Source organism: Hyperolius riggenbachi, chromosome 1 (genome assembly GCF_040937935.1).
Source record: "Hyperolius riggenbachi isolate aHypRig1 chromosome 1, aHypRig1.pri, whole genome shotgun sequence".
In the NCBI taxonomy this organism is placed as follows: Eukaryota; Metazoa; Chordata; class Amphibia; order Anura; family Hyperoliidae; genus Hyperolius; species Hyperolius riggenbachi.
This window is the reverse complement of record NC_090646.1, coordinates 413,158,782-413,181,939: the sequence shown is the minus strand read 5'-3', so window position 1 is coordinate 413,181,939 and position 23,158 is coordinate 413,158,782. Positions and strand designations below refer to the sequence as shown.

At 40.7% G+C, this 23,158-nt stretch overlaps 1 protein-coding gene across 8 annotated transcripts in view; it reads right to left on the bottom strand.

The window, feature by feature from the left end:
- The window catches only part of TJP2 (tight junction protein 2), a 142,153-nt gene that overhangs the window by 62,092 nt on the left and 56,903 nt on the right, over positions 1-23,158 (bottom strand). For 6 of the 8 annotated variants that reach the window (XM_068236143.1, XM_068236152.1, XM_068236183.1 and 3 more), the window contains 2 exons: positions 6,942-6,995; positions 2,830-2,954 (listed from right to left, as the gene is read on the bottom strand). In XM_068236143.1, the coding sequence (XP_068092244.1) occupies positions 2,830-2,954; positions 6,942-6,986 (170 nt within the window). In that variant the 5' untranslated portion in view covers positions 6,987-6,995. Of the gene's footprint in view, positions 1-2,829; positions 2,955-6,941; positions 6,996-17,161; positions 17,259-19,587; positions 19,650-23,158 lie in introns of those variants that run through there. The other 2 variants (XM_068236174.1, XM_068236124.1) reach the window with 2 other exon arrangements.

The window sequence follows — 23,158 nt, the reverse complement described above, 5'->3', positions numbered from 1 at the left end:
CTAAACCGTGAGGAGTAGTCTAGAAAATAAATGCCTCAAAATGACCTGTGAAATCCTAAAGGTACTCATAGGACTTTGGGCCCCTTAGCGCAGTTAGGGTGCAAAAAAAAGTGTCACACATGTATCGCCGTACTCAGGAGAAGTAGTATAATGTGTTTTGGGGTGTATTTTTACACATACCCATGCTGGGTGGGAGAAATATCTCTGTAAATGGACAATTGTGTGTAAAAAAATCAAAAGAAATCTCATTTACAGAGATATTTCTCCCACCCATCATGGGTATGTGTAAAAATACACCCCAAAACACATTATACTATTTCTCCTGAGTAAGGCGATACCAATGTGTGACATTTCTTTTGCAGCCTAGGTGCGCTAAGGGGCCCAAAGTCCTATGAGCACCTTTAGGCTTTACAGGGGTGCTTACAATTTAGCACCCCCCAAAATGCCAGGACAGTAAACACACCCCACAAATGACCCCATTTTGGAAACTAGACACTTCAAGGTATTCAGAGAGGGGCATGGTGAGTCCGTGGCAGATTTCATTTTTTTTTGTCACCAGTTAGCAGAAATGGAAACTTTTTTTTATTTATTTTTTTTGTCACAAAGTGTCATTTTCCGCTAACTTATGACAAAAGATAAAATCTTCTATGAACTCACCATGCCTCTTAGTGAATACTTTGGGGTGTCTTCTTTCCAAAATGGGGTCATTTGGGGGGTATTTATACTATCCTGGAATTCTAGCACCTCATGAAACCTGACAGGTGCTCAGAAATGAGAGAGATGCTTCAAAATGGGAAAATTCAATTTTTGCACCATAGTTTGTAAACGCTATAACTTTTACCCAAACCAATAAATATACACTGAATGGGTTTTTTTTTATCAAAAACATGTTTGTCCACATTTTTCGCGCTGCATGTATACAGAAATTTTACTTTATTTGAAAAATGTCAGCACAGAAAGTTAAAAAAATCATTTTTTTTGCCAAAATTCATGTCTTTTTTGATGAATAGAATAAAAAGTAAAAATCGCAGCAGCAATCAAATAGCACCAAAAGAAAGCTGTATTAGTGACAAGAAAAGGAGGTAAAATTCATTTAGGTGGTAGGTTGTATGACTGAGCAATAAACCATTTAAGCTGCAGTGGTCTGAATGGAAAAAAGGCCCTGGTCCTTAAGGGGTGAAAAGACTGCGGTCCTTAAGTGGTTAAAGCAAAATCTTAACAGAACTAACCTGAAACAAGAGTTTATTATAACCATCTGACCTTGACTGGAAAATATCCTCCTACAAGTTTTTTTTTTCCTGTAAACTGTTTGAGGTTGGCAAGTTCATCCAATTCAAATCCCACCACAGAATTTTGACAAGATTTAGATCTGGGTTTTTTGACTTAGCTATTTTGTTATTATTTGCCATGCATTTACTTTAAAACATTTTAAAATTTCCATTTTAGGATTCCCCCAATGTCATTATCTTCCCCTTCAGCAACTGGCCAAATTAGATCACTCTAAGGGCCCATTCACACTTCAGCTATTAGCAGGCGTTTAACGCCATCGCCGACGATCACTAGTGTTTTATAAAGCGCTAGTGCTATGTAATCTATAGGGCAGTGATTTCACCGCTGCGATCGTAACGAGCTATATGCAGCATTTTTCGCGATTATTGAGTGCTTGCAATTGCAATGTATTTCAATCGTGATCGCTCAAAAAACGCAAAAAATGCCCAGTGGAAATAAACAGTTATTGCGCAAAAATCACCACAAAACGCTAGCGCTAATCGCTAGCTGTTGCGTTTGCCACCGCTACTTCAGCATTCTGCCCTTGGGACGGAGACTACGAGCCATCTCCACTAAAACCACGAGACATAAGAACTCGTTCTTCCCCTCGGCAGTCAACCTCCTAAACTCCCTCCACGTTCTACCATCAAAGCAAACGTCAACGAGCGGCGAGGCCGGCGGCGCTACGGCTGAACAGCCGACCAGCCCACAAGATAACTGACTTTCAACATCGTAGGGACACACTGGGATTGGAATGTTTTTTACAATGTTGTGTTAATCTGATTTTGCCTTCTATGCACTCTCTCTTTCTCTTTCCTCCTTTCTCTTTCTATGCACTCTTCCGGAGCCATTGTTTTGTATTGTGCCAAAAACAATTCGGGAATGTCCCCTCATGTTTGGCGAAATAAAAGGATTCTGATTGCAAGTGTGAGCGTCGTTCACACTTGCAATTGCAAAATGCTAGCCTGTTTGCTATTCTCTTGTATCCCTGCTGCAGGACACCATTCTCTCCTCTGACCAGTCAACAGAACATACTGGTTTGCAGTTCTGAAACATGCAGCATGTCTGTATTGTTCTCATTTCCAAGCAGACACCTGAAATAATCAACAATAATTTCTAGTGACAACTACTTTCAGTGTACATGGATTTATACAGCAACCTGTGCACCAAAATGTTACCATCTCTAATGATAACATACTAAAGCGACACCGTGACCAAGAATTGAACTTCATCCCAAACAGTAGCGGAAATGTTTACCTTATCACATAGATACCATCTTTTCTTGGTTTTAGATCCCAAGAGAGATATTAAATTCAAACTACGGTACATTCCAATCAAAATTTATTAGTAAAGCAGACAAAGGAAATAATTAGAATCAACACAAACATTACTTAAAAGTGCTCTGTGTGCAGCACTGAGAAGATCAGATTCCATGTTCAAAACACCATATGGAAAACTCAAACGTTCATCACAAGTGATGTATAATGCTTACAAGTACTGGTCCATTCCAATCATTGCTACTCTACATAGCTCTATCAGAGCTTTTGTAAAAGGGCTTACTGTAAGTATCCATCAGCTGGACCACCAGGAAGCACATCTGAGATGACAATTGAAGGTTCACCATTTTCAAAGTGTGGGTTGTCTCGTCCCCCGGAGACCGCAATTCCAAAGCCCTTTTTGTTATCCTATGAAAATATACAAATATTAGCAAAGTATTACAGACATTATAAATCGGAGTGAAAATTTCTGTAAAAATGCTGTTCCTCTTGTAATTACTTAATTTTTGGCGGCAACATGTTTCATTTACGCACAACCCGTGGGAATTCACTCCGGTACCTTGAACAATATTCAGCAAATAAACTGTTAACCAGAGTGTCTTCACGTGCTTAAATACTTTTATTCATAGCCTACAAAAATATTCATACACACATACAAAACATGGTTCACACTACTTCTAAAATTCTAAAACCAATGACAAAGACATATCAGCTTCCAATGCATCATCCCACTGTCCCTATGATGGTATGCCACCGTATTGATCACCCAGCCTTAGCCTATGCAAATCAATCGGTGCCCAATCATATTTGGACATATGTGGGCCCTCCACCAAGGCGCACACCACGAGGCCTTCTCACACATACACTAATAACAGTGCACTGTTGCTCTATGAAGTAATTATTTTCACCAGCGGACCAGCTCCCTTCCTTCCTATTATTATCAAATAGCTGTCTTGACTAACAGCAATATGGGGATATAGCAACAGCTTTTCCAATCACATCCCTCCATACTTCATGTTTCCACAAGACAGCATTTAGTCCATGCGCTATTCCATGTACAGGCCAACAAAGGATCTCAGTCCACTGTAGCTCATATAGCTATGCTGTGTATCATACAGCTATGCTGCGGCTCTAGCAACTTCCAATGCACTCTATGATTTAGCATGCGGTGACTTAGCAAGTGTAGGAGTTCAACTCACGACCTTCCTGCAGCTTCAACGTCTTTCAGAGGGAGCTATGCTCAGGGCTTTTCCATCAGCAGATGCCCGATGCGTCAGTCGCATCACCTCTTAACCTTCCTGCTCCGGTCAGACTTCTCACATGCGTGGACTCATAGTGCGTCCCGGGTAGTGAGCGCTCACGTGCGTCCGCCTGACCCCGCCCACTGACGCGTTTCGCCCCGTCCACAGGGCTTTCTCAAAGTGTATGGGGTTGGCTCTTACTGCAGCAGTGCCTCCTTATAGAGGCCAGCATCCACGGCTTCCCAGCTCCTCCCAAAACTCAATCCACCATCTTTATTTAGGCAACCAAGGGCAACAAGTACTGTTATATTTTCATCCATTTACGGAATCCTTTTCTTTACAGATAACACACCATTCCAATTTATACTTCTTTCTTCACTATATCCCCATTATTTATTTCAGAAAATATCATTGGGGTATCTTGTTGTTAGACAAAAGAATAAGAAATTTAGTTGGTGAGAGACCATACATGACGGCTAGAAAAGCCCCTAATTTAAAGAATAAATTGGTAAGATCTGAGTCTTGTGGAAACATGAAGTATGGAGGGATGTGATTGAAAAAGCTGTTGCCATATCCCCATATTGCTGTTAGTCAAGACAGCTATTTGATGATAATAATAGGAAGGAAGGGAGCTGGTCCGCTGGTGAAAATAATTACTTCATAGAGCAACAGTGCACTGTTATTAGTGTATGTGTGAGGAGGCCTCGTGGTGTGCGCCTTGGTGAAGGGGCCTACATATGTCCAAATATGATTGGGCACTGATTGATTTGCATAGGCTAAGGCTGGGTGATCAATACGGTGGCATACCATCATAGGGACAGTGGGATGATACATTGGAAGCTCATATGTCTTTGTCATTGGTTTTAGAATTTTAGAAGTAGTGTGAACCATGTTTTGTATGAATATTTTTGTAGGCTATGAATAAAGTATTTAAGCACGTGAAGACACTCTGGTTAACAGTTTATTTGCTAAATCTTGTTCCCCTTGTAGTCTGACCATGCCTTGTTGGAACTAGACATCAGAAGGATGAGCTAAAGTAGCCATGAAAGAAGGACAGACATCAGTTGAGCACTTTTGGTACCTTACTTGAATTCACAGATTTTTATTTAAAGGGTAAATATAATTCAGTAACTTTTTCCCTAATTAATTTATTAGGTATACTACTAAAATAGGCTTCCTTGAAGGGATCCTTAACAATCAAGAAAATAAACAAGGATTTAAAAAATACAGAACTATCCAAGAAGTTCAAAACCTTTGGTCAAAAAGCTTCCTCCACCATCACCTCACATGAAGGCTTGACTCCCTACAATGCCTTATGGCAGTCCTGTGTGTATGCAGAGCAGCAATGGAGAGGTACAAGTTATGCATTTTGACGGACATTTGTCTAAGTCTGCATTAATTAATTTTAATGCTTTCTCTTAAACAGGGACATAAGATACACAAACATTATTAAATGTAAACTGGAAACCTCACCGTTAGATTCAGAAAGTGTGAGGTGTAGATCTCTAATGACCCAAACCTTTTCTTTTATAGAAAAAGGGGGAAGTTGGAACTATGCTAATCCTAACACAATTTTCATGTCTGATGCAGTAGAGCAGCCTTTCTCAACCTTTTTACCCTGGAGGAACTCTGCAAATACTTTTTGGATCTCAAGGAACCTCTGGCATGGTCTTTAAAAGTTGGTGTGGCTGTTTATGTCACTACCTACTATTACAGTGCCCTTAATTACAACGTCTCCCTATTCTAGTGCATCTTATTAAGGTGTTCATTGTTATTTTGACCCCAAATGTAGTGATTCTTTTTACAGTACCCCCTATTATAGTGTGCACTCTATCATACTTCTTCCAACCACCACGATAGGGAAAAATGCTCAAGGATCCCTGAGGTTCCAGGGAAACTCAGGTTGACCTGGTTGAGAAAGCCTGCAGTAATGTGTTGTTTTCCCAGTTAGTGATATCCTATAATGTGTCCTCTGTATTCCTTCCTGTTTATATGAACAGGAGAAGACTGCAGCAGTTCTCCATACAAAATAAGTGAAAATAATTCACTACCCAGCACAGAACCAATCACCTGACACTGCCCATGTTCTCTACTCCGGAGACCTGTTTTGTAACCAGCACTGCAGATGCAGCTTAATGGTTGGTGATTGGAGTAGACGCATTTCAACAATAGTTATCTGGGAAATGCATTTGCTCTCTGGTGATTAAAATTTTAAACTGCATGCTCACTGCAACATATGCAAAGGATCTGTTGCAGACTGACAAGTGTGGATGGAACCGATGACTGTCAGTTTTGCAATGTGGTAAAAAATATGATTTTTTGCTATAGTGGGAACACAGCCTAACAAAGCTTTTAACACTTCCTACACCTCACCAGCATGCCTATAAAATAGTGTGACATCCCATTGCCTTGCTAGCAATAAGAAACCATTGCCCTGCTCATTTAACCTCTTCATAAACATAATAGAACAAGTATACGAGGGTTAAATGCTTTATTACACATTAGAGAAAAGCAACTGGACAGGAAGATAAGACAGAGCTGCAATGGGAGGAGGTGTGCACACTGGGTGCTGGGGAGAATGGGTGGAGGAGGTATGCACACTGTGTGCTGGGGATAAGTGCTCCTTTTTTATTACTCATGTGCTGTACTTCAACAACCTTCTCAGGCTCCTGCACGCATGTAGGGATACTACAACAACACCACATTTGTATAGCTCTTACAACTCAAAAGTGCGTACAGAGAATACAAGATTCCTAGCATATCCTTAGATGTATGAGGCTCAGTGCATTACAGTTCAGCCGCTGAAGCTGGGAAGCAGGGTTGCATGGAAAGACTGGATGATGATGATGGGATAGGGCAAAGTGCTAAAATGAATCACAGAGTGCTTTCCTCGCACCCGTACAGCTTCTTACAGGATAACATTCCTGCCAACACAGCCAGCCAAGTCATAAAATACTGTAATGATGTTAAAATTGTTTATGTACAAATGAACATTTTTTTTTTAAAATGTAAAATAACACCACTGAATCTGAACTTTAATAACGTTCTCATCATAACATTCTTTTTAATTATTCTAAATGCGATTGAGCGGTTATTATTGGAATTTTGAAAAGATAGTTCACAAGACAAGGCTCCACAGTGCCAATCAGCTCACCTTTTGCAATGTCACTGTGTACTGCTCCCATATGGTCTCTTCCATGCTGGCGGCCTAGATCACAACAAGAAAAAAAAAAAAAAAAAAAGAATATTAGATAATAAAATGACAAATCATAGTACATTGTATGGACTTGGTATATTAATATTCCCAGAGTACAATACCAATACTTTACAATGCTGCTTGGTAGGGATTGAACATGCTCAATATTGTACGCTTGCACAAGGCACAGGGATCAGTAATAGAGCAGTGTGGTAATCCAACTGTGTTCAGGAAGGGAGTGCAGTATAAGGGCTATGGGTGACACTGGCAAGGTTTACTGGTATTACTATTATTATTTATTGTATTTATAAAGCGCCAACATATTACACAGCGCTGGACAATAAATAGGGATACATACAATATTTAGGGGTGACATACATTATGGACACACATGGAAGCAGCCGAGGCACTATACATGGCATAGGTAAGGAGTAAAATGTTATTAGCAAATGTTACTGTTTACTATCACTGGGTCTCTGGTAAGCATTTGATATCATATGATGCAGTGTTCTCCCTAGAGCCTTTTAACTGGGCGGAGCGCCCGGCTGGTGGTCAGTCCCCGCCCGGCTGCTGTGATCACTAATCATATTTGCCGTCCTCTGAGTCCTCCACACTCATCCAGCACAGTGTGCAGCGGCTGTGGCATTGGAGCTGGCCCGCTGTCACTCAGACACAATCTCCGCCCTCCTCCTCAGCTCCTGACATTACAAGCCAGACCGCGGGAGCTTTTGAAGGAGCACACAGAGAAAGAACTGATAGAACGTGGGCTTCCTGTGTTCCCTCTGGTGAGTCGCTGATCTGCCTGTCATGCAGAGGACGGACTCTCCTTCTCCTGTCTTCCCAGCACGTGCCCCAGCCTCCCCCGATCAGAGGTCACAGCACATAGAGAACAGCGTGGAGTAACGCTCGTTCATGCCGGGGAGAGTAATAACAGCAAGGCAGATGGTTATCTGATAGCAGTACGGTCCCCAAGCAGTGGAATCCTTCTGGTCAGCTGCTGTCTCTGTGCTAGAGACCGGTATTATTTAGATAACTTTACATATACAACTGCTTCCCTTCCCCCACTGCTCTGCCCCAGACTGAGACGTTACATAGTAAATCTAGCTGTCCTGGACATCAGTCTGCAGACTTCCTGCAGTGAGCTGTGCACTCACACACATTTTCATTCCTGCATATGTCTCTCGCTCTCCCTCTACAACATTTCCCTCTGTCTAACTGACAAACTTTCTCCCTCTTTTTTTTTTCTTTCCCCTTTCCCAGTCCTTTTCACACAAACTCTCTCTGTCCCTCAAAGACAAATCTATCTCCCTCCCAGACACACCTATTCCTCTTCCCTTCAGTTTGACTTTGTTTAAGGGGAGAAGCCACAGCAGAAACCCCCAAGCACTTTTATTTTATCTTTGTAGTGCATGCTGTTTAGCAAGACAAACAAGCATGTCTACACTGGGCTTACTACCACTATGTCAGCCAAGACTATTGTGAGACTTTTTGAAAGACATAACAGAACAGTCTGTGGGCATGTGTGGTTTTGGGCCTAAATTAGTCACTCAGTCTACAGCCCTGTCTGGTATTATTCCAGCTTTGGCAGCACTCTTATCGGATTGCCCCTCGCAACAGCTACACTCAGTGTAAGATGCCTCGGAATCCATTAGCATCATTTAGTGTAATCCTCTACCCCTATCGGCAGTGCCTAGTATGATTACCTCACCAACACCCAGCGCGATCCACCTAATCTCCTTCCCAACGAGCAGCACCCAGCATGATCCTCCCTGCCCATTCTTACCTAATAGTAGCACACACCATCACCCTCCTTTCCCCTCCTTTCCCGACCATCATGACCTTAATATCCCACCCGGCTACATTTTCATGCCACCCGGCTGGAAAAAAATTCTGGGGAGAACACTGTGATCCATACTTCTAGAGGTTTTGAGCAGCAAAGCATCACTATTATGTCAAATGAAGTGCATATTAAAAGTGATTTATACGTAAAAATAAAAACAGGCAGTGCTTGTTTACTTAGGCATGTCCTCTATTGTGTGCTGTATGTATGGCTAGTGTGTTGACTGTATAGTGTTAGTGGGTTGATATTGTAGAGAAATGTGTGGTTGTTATAGGGTATACAGTATATGAAGAATCTAGCCCTGCAGGCAAAAAAAGAGAAAAGCATGTAACAGTCTGTATTATAAGGTAAGTCCATGTGGAGGTGTGTGGCAGTTTTACTTCAGATGAGGCAGGCAGAATGTTAATGTGACAGTAATAAGTGGTGGGAATGGCCAATAGGTCATAATTCATTTACTAGTATATTGTGAGCTGAGCACGCTTTACCATCATGCTGCGATCTCTGTCACTGGGCATCACAGACAATAGAGGTGATGTGAGAGTCAGGGCTGCAAAGTTTAAAAAGTAAAACAGTCTAGCATGGAATTTGTGTAAAGTGAAATGCCTGTTGTAAGAATGTGACTGCTATTTTATGTAAGTGTATGCTTGTATGGAATGTTATGCGAGAGGAAGAATTATAATTATAAGTGTAACGTGTGATACATTTATGGGACGTTTTGTCTGTTCTGTGTGGACAGCAGCACACGTGGGTGAGCCACACTGATGAGACTGCAGTGTTAAATGAGGTTTCATGTGTAACAGGCAGCTAATTTCTGATTCTGCACATTTTCAGACTTGATCTTATATGTTGGGCAGAGCTTCTGATGGTAGTGTAAGTGGGTGGATTGTGTGCATTGCCAAAATAGTGCTGCTTCTGACATCATATCCCGTTGCTTACCTATGGAACCACTGTATATTTACCATAACCTCTTGGTATTTAAATTGAGAGCATTTAAAAAGCACATTTTCAATAAAACACTAACAAAAAGCAGCAACAACTTCCATCAGTTTAGGGAATCCCATACCCCAAAACCATACCTGCAATTCAACTTTTTAAATAGCTTTTGGGAATTCCATTCTTGCAGGTTCACTTATGAGCATAAACTTTAAGTGTGTGTATTCCCACTCCACACACATGAAACCACAGACAGCCAATCAGATTTCACCCACTCGCGTCAATTGGAAAATTTAATACGAAGGTTAAAAATTCAGGGAAAGTGGGCGGAGCATAAAAGCAGTCAAATTTCAGCCATTCATTTTAAATGGGAAAATGTAAACTGCAGCCATTCATACTGTAGACTGTTCATTGCAGGGTTCCCAAACTTGGCACAGTTGGTCGGTGGATGACCAGGATTAATATTCAGGAAAGTGGGTGGCACCTACAGCATCCATTCAAAATTCACCTATTGATTTTCAAGGTGAATATTTACATTGCTGCCATTCTTACACTGTTAATGGCAGAGGCCTCAAACCAGTCAGTCATTGGGTGACTGAGGTTCAAATTCAGAAGAGGGAGTGGAGCCACAGCCAATCAGATTTGCTTGATTAATAACCTGCTTCCATTCTCACATTATTTATGCCAAGGTCTCCAAAGCTCACAAACTTGGTCATTGAGTGACTGTTTGTCAAGGTTAGAAAAAGTGGCTGAGCCCAACAACAACCAAATACATACACGAGCGATGCCAGGTTTTCAGCTAGATTAGTCATATTAATTCAACATATAGCTTAAAGCAATTGTGCATACTCAAAAAAAAGTTTCTTTCCTCTTCTATAACAGACTGAGAAAAAATTATTTGATGGTAACCTAAAAAGGTTCAATTCCCCTTTTCACAGTATCAAAAAGTAAAATATTTTTATTTCCAGGAGCTTGGTATTAAATGATTTCTACTGAGCACTGGAACTTAAAAAAGGCAGCTAAAGCTACACACCATACAATTTTCTGGCAGATTTACCTTCCAGATCGATTATTTCCAACATGTTCGATCTGCATTTCAATTGATTTTGGGGTTTTTCCAGCGGTTTTTGATTTTTGTAATCGTTTTTTCGATCGATTTTCATAGAAAATGGAAATCAATTGAAAAAAATCGATAGAAATTCAGATCGGACATGTTGGAAATCGATCTGGCAGGTAAATCTGCCAGAAAATTTTATGGTGTGTACCTAGCATAAGTAAATTAAGGCCAATAAAGAAAGCTTTCCACACATTAAAGAAGTGTTGCTCTTTCGGATTGTTGCCCAATTGTTAGGGAGACAGTTTGAGGCATGAGTGCTGTCCAGCATATTGTTCAGCAATAGCTGAGCAGCTTGCACTACTAAAGGGAAGGATAGCAGATCGCTAAACAATGTTGTCGGGAAGCTACATGTTATTTTTTTTTTTTTATGGAGACCTTGCAGAACAATCATCTCTTTGCAGATTCCTCTACTGTGTGTATGAGGCTTGTGTCAAGTTCCTGTGCTGCATGCTGAAAATCAGTTCCACTCAGGTGTGTACTTAAAACTGAACCATGTTTTTTATTAGAACATACTCTAATAATAGAAGGCATAGATAAACCAGTACATTAGTAGTCTTCATTTTTACTTTTTAAATTCTATAAAAAGTTTGACCTTACCAATAACTTATGGAGACTGATAAAAAGAACGGCTACAGAAACATTTTATTGTAGTTTTGATACTAAGGAAAGGTGTTAGAACCCCATTTGAATTTGTATTGCTTTCCTGTCTTCCCACGTGTGAGAAGGGAAGTGGGGACACCTCTCCAAGACTGACAGAGAAGCAACAATAAATCATTTTGATAGACTGTAAAAAAAAATAAAAAAAAAAAAAAAAAGTTGCAATTACTAACAAATTTCATTGCTGTGCGTCATTTCCTGTCAACTGTTGTTCTAATTATTTGTGTGTGTGGTCAGCATATGAACCAAACACCAAGGAGACAGGAACTACACCAGTAAAATCTCACTGCCATAGATCAAAAAAACATATCAAATATATGGGCAATTCAAACTTCAGCACCCACTGAACTTTCAGTTTTGAATGAACTAGCTTTGAAAATCTGCAGACACAAAGCACTGTACAAAAAGAACACCACAGATATTTGATTAATAATAATAATAATTACAAGCAACCCAGATCAACCATCCCCTTACAATGTCTGCATAATGATAAGCCTGGTAATGTAATTGAAGGCTTCTTTCAACAACTGTACATCATTTGGAACAAGGAAAAGGTCATTTTAAAAGTAAATCTGTACAGAAAAGGAATATGGAAGGAGCTACTGCTGACCCCATTTTAAAAATGGAATTCCTGTCAGGGGTGTAGCTAGAAATTAGTGAATCCACAGCTAAAATTTGGATTTTCCCTGCCCAAATATAAAATTAGTATCAATCCCGTGTACAAGCAAGTATAGCAGTAAGACATAATAAAACACTGCATACAAAATCTTCCTCAACAATCTTTGATCATAATTTGGCAGAATGTCTCTAAATTTGAGACGGACATGTCTCCAAATAACAAAAATAAGGCAACGTTCTCTAAATGCAATTGAAAAAAGAAAAAAAAAAGGCAGCAACACCCCAGATTCAATATTTATGCAGCATGTCTTTAAACGATACCTGAAGTGACATGTGACATGATGAGATAGACATTTGTATGTACAGTGCCTAGCACACAAATAACTATGCTGTGTTCCTTTTTTTCTTTGTCTGAAAGAGTTAAATATCAGATATGCAAGTGGCTGACTCAGTCCTGACTCAGACAGGAAGTGACTACAGTGTGACCCTCCCTGATAAGAAATTCAAACTATAAAACACTTTCCTAGCAGAAAATGGCTTTTGAGAGCAGGAAAGAGATAAAAGGGGGAATTTCTTATCAGTTGGAGGGTCACACTGTAGTCACTTCCTCAGTCAGGACTGAGTCACTTGCATACCTGATCCTTCAGGCAGAGAAAGAAAAAAAGCCTAGTTATTTGCGTGTTAGGCACTGTACATACACATGTCTATCTCATGTCACATGTCACTTCGGGTATCCTTTAAAATAAGCATAAAAAGGGCAAGCCTCTGAAAATGTACAATTAAGCAATATGTTCCCAAAATAACAATGAAGTAAGTATTCCTCAAATTAGCATATTTAAACACAATGGCTATCATTCATAAAGCATTTCCGCATGCGGAAATGCTTAAAACAGCTGACTTTACCGACCACTCGGCAACGTCAGCATTCATAAAGCCTCTTTCCGCATGGAAAAATGACACTACCGAGCAGAGTGATAAATCACCGCCTTGTGCGGTGATTATCGGTACAAATGTAGCAAAATGTTCATTCATGAAGATCACCGCAAGCGGTGTGAGGTCGGGAAGTACCGCTCCCTCAGATGTGGCGATACTAATGTAAGTGAATGGAGACACACAGACCTCCCAGGCAGCTGCAGCAGAGCGGAACACGGAGAAATGTATCAACTCGGCAGCTTCCGTGTCTCCGCAAGCCTACCGCCTGCCTACTGCCAGCTTAGCTCGGGGAATCTCCGCACTGCTTCCGCACATGGATACATCTTTATGAATGCCCACCCAGAAGTCTAAAAATCCGCCAGCGGTGTTTTCCCGCACTAATGCTGGGAATACACGTTTCGTTTTTGCCTTCGTTTAAACCTTCGTTTCGATTGTGCCTTTTGTCCTTTTCGATACCGAAATAATCGATCTTACGGTTAATATCACCACCCACGGTTTCGGGGTTTTTTTTCGATTCTGATGGTTTCGTTTTTCCAATGATCGAAGGCTGCAAAGAAACGAAACGTAGTACAGGGACGGACGGCATAAACGAATATATAATCGATCTGAACAGCCATCAAGCCTACCAATGGCTCAATTAGATGGATAAAGAGAGATAATATCAAACATGTTCGATCACTAGTCGTTCGTTTTTGGGGTCTATTAATCGAAACTATAATGAGATTATGACTATTTTCACATACGTTTTCAACACTCGATTCGTTTACTGAACGAATCGAAGGCTAAAACGAAGGCAAAAACGAAACGTGTATTCCCAGCATAATTCTCTTTACCGACAGCCTGTTCATGAATGATAGCCAATGTCCCCAAAATAACTAAAATGTATCTTCCCCAAGTAAAAATTAGATAGGGAAGTCCCCCAAACATTTTGCAGGCATGTTTCTCAAACAGAAAAAGAAAAGGAAAACAAAAATGACATGCCTGCTTACATTTTCACTATCACTATCCAGCTGTGTAAAATATAGTGTTCCTCAAATGACAGAATTAGACAACTTGTTTCCCCAAACAGATTATGTTGCCTAAATAACACCTGGGGCCTAATTCACAAAGCGGTGATAACTCAGTTATCACGTCTAAAAGACTTTAGGCGTGATAAGCTTTGCACCACTGAGTTAGCACCGTTTTGTGCTCTTTATCGCGTGCAAAGTCCCATGCGCAAAGTTTTGCGCGCGCAATTCTGCGCGCAGCGCCCATAGGGTTTAATGGGTGCGTCGCGCGCACTGCACCGTGCGTCGCTCAATTGCGGATTTCGCGCGAGTTTCATTTTATCACGCCTCAACTGAGTTTAGGCGTGATAAAGGGCTTTTCACAGGCATGCAAACACTTTGCACCATTTTGTGAATCAGGCCTCTAGCATCTTCACAGAACATAATTAGGCATATGTCCCCCAAATAACATTAGTAGGCAGCATGTTCCTAAAGTGGCATAATTACACAAATAATCAAGCCGCATGTGTCAGTGTCAGCATAAGTAAGCACAATAACACCTACACCCAGAAGCAGTTTAGAATATTTTATAGAGTTATACATAATTACAATTATTTTATTATTAATTATTGTATTTATAAAGCACCAACATATTACATTTAGTTGAGGGTGATTGTGGCTCTGTGCAGTGCACAATGATGTAAGAAAAATATTGGTGTGGGTGATGGCATAGTAGAGAATCTAGTGCAACTAAATGTTGCATATTTGTTGTATGATATCCATTGCAGAAATCATAGCAATGTCTATTGCCTCTTGTCTACAGTTTGTCCCCACCTTACTGCCTGATGAAGCGGGCTCTGCCTGCGAAATGCAGTGCATCTTTGGGGTACTTTACAATAAATGTGTTTATAATTATTCAGACAGGCTTTCGTGTCTGCTTTCCGGAGGGGAGTCCACCGCTTCCTCCGAGCAAATTTAAAAAATGTTATCTACTTTTATCCTGCTGGCGCCTCAGTTCTCGGACCGCTATACTGTGTCCACCCCTGGTGACGGGGGTGACCTATCCCCTTCTTTCCGATCTACAAAGAGCGACTTTTTAATCCTGAGTGAGGACAGGTTTAATCTCCTCACCTGCCGATACAGTGGTTGCCTATGTGGTAACCCATGTTTGTGAGTATACACATCTCACATTTCATCATTTCCAATTGCTTTTGACATACTACACCATATTGGGCTCTCGGTTTCTCCATTTTTATATTTCTTACAGGGTAAAACAAGCCATTAATTATTTTTCTCCTATGTTGCTGTCACTTATAGTAGGTAGTAAAAATCTGGCAGGACCAACAGGTTTTGGAGTAGCCCATCTTCTCATGGGGGATTCTCAGGGTTTTCTTTACTTTCAAAAGCACTTAGTAAATGGCAGTTTCTCCGTCCAACTGCCAAAAAAAAAAAAAGTGTGCAGCTAGCAGAGAAGCTGGCCAGCATCTTTGTATACATCCTTTTCAAGGAGTATCTTTATAAAAAGAATAAAGGCTGTGCTGAGAATCCCCCATGAAGAGATAGACTAGCACAAAACCTCAGTTCTGTCAGATTTTTACTACCTACTGTAAGTGACAGCAACATAGGAGAAAAGTTATGTATGACTCATTTTACTCTGGAAGACAATGTACTTATTTGTACGTGTTAACATGCATTATACATTTTTTTGCAATAGTGGTGCTTTAAACAGTGGAAGGTCTACTTTGAAAAAAAAGTTAAAGGGAAATTAGTCTAATGAGATAAACAATTGTATCTACAGTTCTGAACAATACCTTCTCTCAGAATCCCATACATAGAGGTTTTAAGTGTTTTAAGGGTTATAAAGCTAGTTTAGAAAATTAAACTGTCTTACTGACATCCGCTGCTGCCATTTATTTTTCTGCTCCCATGCAGAGTAATGATGACCAAATTTACTTTGTATCATCTTCTGTCAGGATTGTTTATTACAGCAATGTGCAGGTTTTTGACCTCTGATATTGGGGAGAACTTATTGCAGCATCATCTGGTTGCAGACAGACCGGGAAAAATAAACATATTAGACAGCTTGTTTAGTGTTTCATTAGGGCCGAGTATGTTTTGCGATCTAAATGCAATCACGTTACGGTTACAAAATGCTAGATGTTTCTATTAGAGCACTGCATTTGCGACACATTTTTTCACAATCGTCATGCCTGCTGCATTTTTTATGCAACTGGCGTCCTGTTTAAAGTATAGGAGCACAGGAATACCGCATAGCAGTGAGCCTTTGTGATTTTTCAGCACTCAAAACATTTTCTCAACTGTCTTTTTTCTTTCCTCCGATCGAAAATCGTAAATGCACCGCAATCGCTTTAGTGGAAAATAGAAGTGATGCATGTACTCCCTCAGATCTCTCTTCCAATGTAAAAATGATCCTGGGTGGATCGCTGTGCTGGGAGAGCATCTGCCAATGAAGCTGGCATAATGCAAAATAACGCACTTCGACAATGTACTGTATGAGGATATAAAAGAATTAGTGCAAATGCATCAAACTGCCAGTGTGCTCATACTATACACAGAAACCAGGGGCACCTTCATCATTCAATGATAGTTACCCTATTCTGAAAAAGGAAAGCGTCACAGGCAATACACAACAATAATCAGGCAACATTATGTTTAGCAGTAACACACATTTCTGTATTCTGAGCATAATTCACAATAGTTACAGTAATAAGCTAGCCTAATTCCCATAACAACAAATATCAGATTCTGCTCTTGTTTGCACACTTGCTTTGGTCATAGCAAACAAAACATCTCGTTTTCTGCAATAATATCTCAGTAAATGAAGACGGATTGCTTCTTAAATGACTGGTACAGATCAAAGTTTACAGTGAATTCACATTCTTGTTCGCTGCTCTGCAAGGAGAAATGTAATATGTCAATTACTAGTGAAGGTGCTGGAAATCTCTCAGGTGGGCTTAAGGACTTTACAGTCGCCACCTAAAATACAACGTGGATTGCCTCAGACTACGGTGTCCGAGACGCAACCTGACCAATACAAATCCCCTAATCAATAAAACACACAGACGTCATTTACCTGGTCTTGAAATCTGACTGTCAGCTTTCCTGGCCATGTGTAGGTGCGGCGCCTCTGCTGTACTACTATGCATGAGGAAAGCTTACGAACAGGCCTGCCGGCTGTCTGCATGGCATTTTGTGCCCCGGATAGTGAGCATGTGGAGGAAAAACTACTATCATCCTACAAGCCAAACGATCCCATGTTAATAATTAGTTGTGAAGTCCCGCCTCTTGTTCAGTGCACCTTTCAGCAAGTCATCTGATCCTACCTGCTGGACAGTCACATATCTGTATGTGCTACAACTGTCCTGGTATACAGAACAAAAATATCATTTGTTACATTTTTATTTACTAGGAGAGCTCTGATACTTTATCAAAGTAACAATTTGGGAGGTATGCAACTACTGAATGGTTTATCAATCAACATCCATTGTTTACTGTGCTACCTTCTTCCTTGCTGTAAAAAAAATATATATATTTAACCACTTCCTGTAAAACTGACTTTTAAAACATCCTATTTTTGCACTAATTAGTGCAAATAGGACATTTTACAAATGTCTTTCTTGTTGAACTAAACATTCGCTGCCTGTTTTAACACGCCTTTGGATGGGCATGAAGTAGTTAAATCAAAATGGAAAATGTAAATGACTTGTTCAGTACTAATAACTATAATAAACAGGTGTTAGCAACAGCTGCATAAGCAACTGTATTTTTTATATAACCACACTATTTTTAATGAGCAGTAAATTGGGAATTGTGTTATGGGAGCCACAAAAACATACACAGTATTTTTTTTAACTAAATCAAGACTCAAATTACCTTTTGTCCTATCTAAATTCAGCTAACAGGTAAGGGCCTGTACACACTGCTGCGCTTGCGTTGCGTTTTTAAAAACGCATGCGTTTTTAAAAACGCAAGGTCTTTTAGAAAAAGAATGAAAATCGTGATGACTTGTACACACTGGTGCGATGCGTTTTTAGAAAAACGCAATCGCAGTGCCTGCTGCGCTTTTTTAAGCGCAGCGCATGAAAAACGCATTAAAAACGCATGCGCTTTCGTTTTTGCCTGCGTTTTTCAGAAGTCAGTATCCCAGAAGACTCTGCAATCTTCTGATTCCTGTTGAAATGTAAACTAGAAAAAAAACAAAGGATTCTTTAGCCAATCAGCAATTACAAGAAAAACGCAAACGCACAAAAAACGCAGGCAAAAGCGCATGCGTTTTTAAAACTACAGGCACTTTAAAAACGCATGCGCTTGCGTTTTTCAGTGTGTACAGGCCCTAAGTCAGTCAGGTAGAAACATGTAAAACAGGAAAAAGAAAGAACAGATGTAGGACTACATTTCCCAGAATTCTTGCATTACAGTAGAAACTATATGTGCATATGACCACATGGGACTTTGTTATTTTCTGGTAGCAGAGCTGAGCTTTTGAAATTGCTCATAACCATTTCCCATAAACTACAGAGGTCTTAAAGTGTACCAGAGGAGGTATTAATTTAAAAAAAAAAAATGATACTTACCTAAGAAAGGGAAGCCTCTGGATCTTGCAGAGGCTTTCCACGTACTCCTGGCCCCCATCATTGAGGCGCACAGATCCCCAGAACATATCCAACAAGAGCTTGTTGGAAATACATTTAGTCCCTGACTTACGAACGACATGCCGATACAAAGGGCATGGATTCTGTGTTTCCATGGGAATAAGTAAAAAAAAAAAAAATTCAAATTGGACTTTGGTAGTTTTTGAGAAAAATCGATTTTAAAAAATTCAAAGAAAAAATGGCTTTTAAACTTGTATAAGCAGGTACAGAGGGCAGAGGTGACACAGAGGGGGAAACTGGAGGCACAGGGGAGCACAGAGGAGGTACAGGGGAAAGAGATGGCAGTGTTCCTACTTAACAGATTCAGGTTAAGAGCAAACCTACAGTCCCTATCTTGTTTGTTAACCCGGGGACTAGCTGTATTACGTGGCCGCACTCCTCTCCATGCAGAAATGCAGCCATGCTCGCGCAGGTGCAGCACAGCTCAAGCATGAAGAGGAGCATGGAAGCGTTCTTCAAAAGGATCCTTGGCAGCAGCAGTGGTCTGGAGGATGACTAGTACACAAATGAGAACCCGCCACTCATCTACTAAACACGTACAAAACTTTATTACTTCAAACTTGCAGTGGATATAAACTGGTTCCCCACACCCCTCTCAAACCCATTGAAATCCCCCAGACACTGGTTTCCATAAGGAGCGCTCCTATGAACATGCACACTCACTTCCACACCACACACATAATCCTGGACGTCCAGGCCTTTTTAAATTGTGTGAACCAAGCTGGGCCATACAAATCCACCGGGCCTACAGTATCAATTGGGCCTTCTTATAAGAGCACCTTAAGTCCTGTATGACAGAGCACCCTCACTCAGATGCAATTCCACAAGCTCACCGACTCCAACTTACTCCTCTTGGCAGAGTCCAATTATATGCGCATTTCACACTAACTGCAGGTAAGCTTCCAGATACAGCATCTTACTCCTGGTAATTAATATTGGCTGACTGTTTAACTGCTACAACTGTCCAGTGTACTACCGCACAGCGTTTGATATTACCTCCTCCTGAAGATCTTCCGACTGGATACAGCTTGTGCACTGCGGTGTCCCGCAGTGATACAGGTACCTGTAGTTGCGCGTAGCGCTTCTTTCACTGGCCACCTTTCAGGCTTGCATTGCCCATATGGACTCCCTGCTTCCAGTGCGTCACTCCACTGGAGGATGACGCGGAGCTAGTCTACTTTAGGGGACCCACCGCAAATCCCTATAGACACTTTCAGTTGGGCTGCAAAAACAGAACAAATGTCCGCTTTCACTTTGTTTAAACCCCCACAAGCCTTATACCCATGGATAGGTAAGCATATCCTCTAACGAATTGTGAGGTTTTCGGTCAAAAAAAAAAAAAAAAGTTGAAATTGGCTGTGTAGGATCCGCCGACGGCCTTAATCTCGGTTCCGTCGGCCATCTTCATTCTGCTGTGCAGGTCCTTTCTTCCTCCTCATTGGAGGGTTTGTTAGCTGCTGACAGAAGCTGGCACGCCCCCACCGAACAATCTCTCCAATGAGGAGGAAGAAACGACCTGCAGAGCAGAACCAAAATGGCTGACGGACCCGAAATTGTGGCCGTTCGGCGGCTCCTGTACAGTCAGTTACAACTTTTTTTTGACCGAAACCTGCAAAATTTGTTAGAGGGCATGCTTAGCTACCAGAGGATATAAGGCTTGTGGAGGTTTAAACAAGCAAACGGAAGACATTTGTTCCGTTTTGCAGCCCAGCTGAAATTGTCTATGGGGATTTGCGGTGGGTCCCCTAAAGTAGACTAGCTCCGATGACGCAGCAAGCTAAGGCAAGTATCCATCTCTCCATGGGGGATTCTCAGCACAGTATTTATCTATGGAGGTGCACAGTGTGCACTGCCCCATTCTAAGTAAATGGTGGTCCTCTGTCAAATGCATCTCAATGCAGCTGAATGCATTTATTTTTATGAAGCATCAATGCAATTTAAAGGGGATCTCCGAGCACAAAATACTATTCACAGTGGGCAGTGTGAATTGGCTCATATAGTGCTACTGGGGTACTGCATATATAAAATAGTGTGCGTTTCCACACAGTGAGTTGTCAGTGGTAGCCTTGAGGTGGTAATTAACTGTATTAAAGGCCGTTCAAACATATTGCATGTCTACACAAGGTGTAACTGGTACCATGTAAGTCTTCTCTCCAATTTGGCTAACTGCTGAATGTTGCCAAATCTGCAACTGAAAGGTGATAAATCAAGTGAGAACTTAGTTCCCATTTAATACAATGGAAGAAAAATCAGTAAGGTCTCAAACTGCAGCCACTTAATTCATAGTTACAACCTACAGACTTTTGTACACAACCAGGTTAAGTAGTCTTTAAGGTTTGTTTCACAGTGGGAAGTTAAAGTCCCACGTTACAGAAGCCAGTAACGCAGCCTAACTCACAGCACTGTAAAATCAATGTGCTGCTTCACAGTGCACACGTTGGGTTTCATAGTAACGCAGCACGTTGAAACAAAGTGCTGCATGCTGTACGTTATACTGGCTAAGCCACGTTAGACTGTTTGCACATGCTCATGATCAGTAATGTTAGAGGAGGAGGTCTCCCCTCCTCCTCCGCAGCCACATGGCTAATTAATATTCACTGCTCTGTGGTGACTCGTGGTGGGACTCGTAGTGTTGTCCGGATCATGAACCGTATCTTTTTTGTGAGTCGAATCATCCGGATCATCACAGTGAAAGATTCGGTTCACAGTGGATGTCTGTCTGGAAGAAACAGGAACATACAGAATGTACAGTGCAGGGAAAGTCCTGTCCTGCTAGTCATTTCACCCCCAATCTGCTTCCCTAGTAAAATTATTCAAATGATTTGGTTCAAAGATCCAGATCTTTTCAATGATCAGATTCAAATGATCCGAATCCTTAAAAAGATCCGGACTTCCCATGACTAACCTGGAGCGGCTGCTTTGAGAGCTGCATAACGCAGCTCAATCTGACGTCCAACTTCAACACCACCATGCGTTGCGTTAGGGGCACGTTATGCGACCTTAACGTCCCCTAAAATGCAACGTCTTGGTGTGATAGTGGCCTAAAACAAAAAACTTAAAACTAATAAGACTAAGTTAACAGTTGGAGCTGTGTTGCATTCCCTGAAAACACAAGAAGGGAAAATTTGAATCACGTTATGCGACTGTTGCATCGTATACAGTGACACATACAAAAAGTATTCTTCACCGGCACTGTAAGCATATGCTTTATGCGGTAATGCACTGCATTCGGATACTGTGGCCCGTTGGATCACATTGCACCTGATGCAAGCTGAACATCATATACTGTTCCTAGGTGTTTGGGTCCTACAGGAGCAAAAGCACTTTACAATTGGTTTGCTGTTGTACTTACAATTGCAGTGCGACTTTTTGAGTTACAATACCTCCATTACATCCCACTGCAACACCGCACTGTGAACTTGGCCTAAAGCTCTATGGCTGTATAGTACTGCTAAGTGGGTAACAATATGTAACCAGCAAAAATAGCTGTCACCTAGATTCAAGCACTTTGTCATTGTGTAACAACGAAATTACTTATATTACATACCTATATTACATACATAATAGCAAAACTATAAAAACAGGCTTTTTAAAAGAATCAACACAATGAATAAATTAAAACAATTTACTAAAAAAAGAGTGAAGTGGATATACATTTTGTTCCCTTCAATCATTCAGACAAGCACCCAACACAAACTTCCCTGCACGTTACTTGATGTTTGCAGTGAAACGTCACTGCAGTTTACTGCCAATTTCCGTGAAAAAAAAATCATATGGGTCAGTTTATAAAAAGGTCAGGTGCACATTGGACTCCACCAGTATTCACCCTTGATAAACATAGCAGTTGCTCTTAGACAATTTTCCCTTTCTAAAAAAAAAAAAAAATAATTTGACATCATTTGAAATATTAACAAAGATTTGTCTGTCAAGTACTGGTATTAACATAGCATTCATCCCTATATAAATATTACAAAAAGGTACTAAGAAAAACATTTTAAACAACCAGCAGGGAGGACAATACTCAATTGTATAGTACTTTTAAACTACTTTTGGTACTTTTTTCCATTGCAAAGTGATTGAAAGTTATTTTAAAGCGAAAATTAAAAATAATCTCCTAGGTGGAAACTCAGAAGAAAATGTTTCATCTTCAGTCTAAAATAACTTTTCAGTACTCTGCAACTGAAAAAGTACCCAAAAAATGTTTTGGTACTGTCAAACGGTTTTTCTTGTTTGCTGGTGGCATAAAAGGCATTTCGTTGGTGTGAAAATGAATTGAATAAAGGGCTTTAGCTTAGATTCATAAAGCATTACCGCATTCGGTAATGCTGAAAACAGCTGATTTTACCGAGCACTTAGGAAAACGTAAGTTCATAAAAGCTACCGCATGAAAAACTGAAGTTATCGAGCAGTGAGGTAAA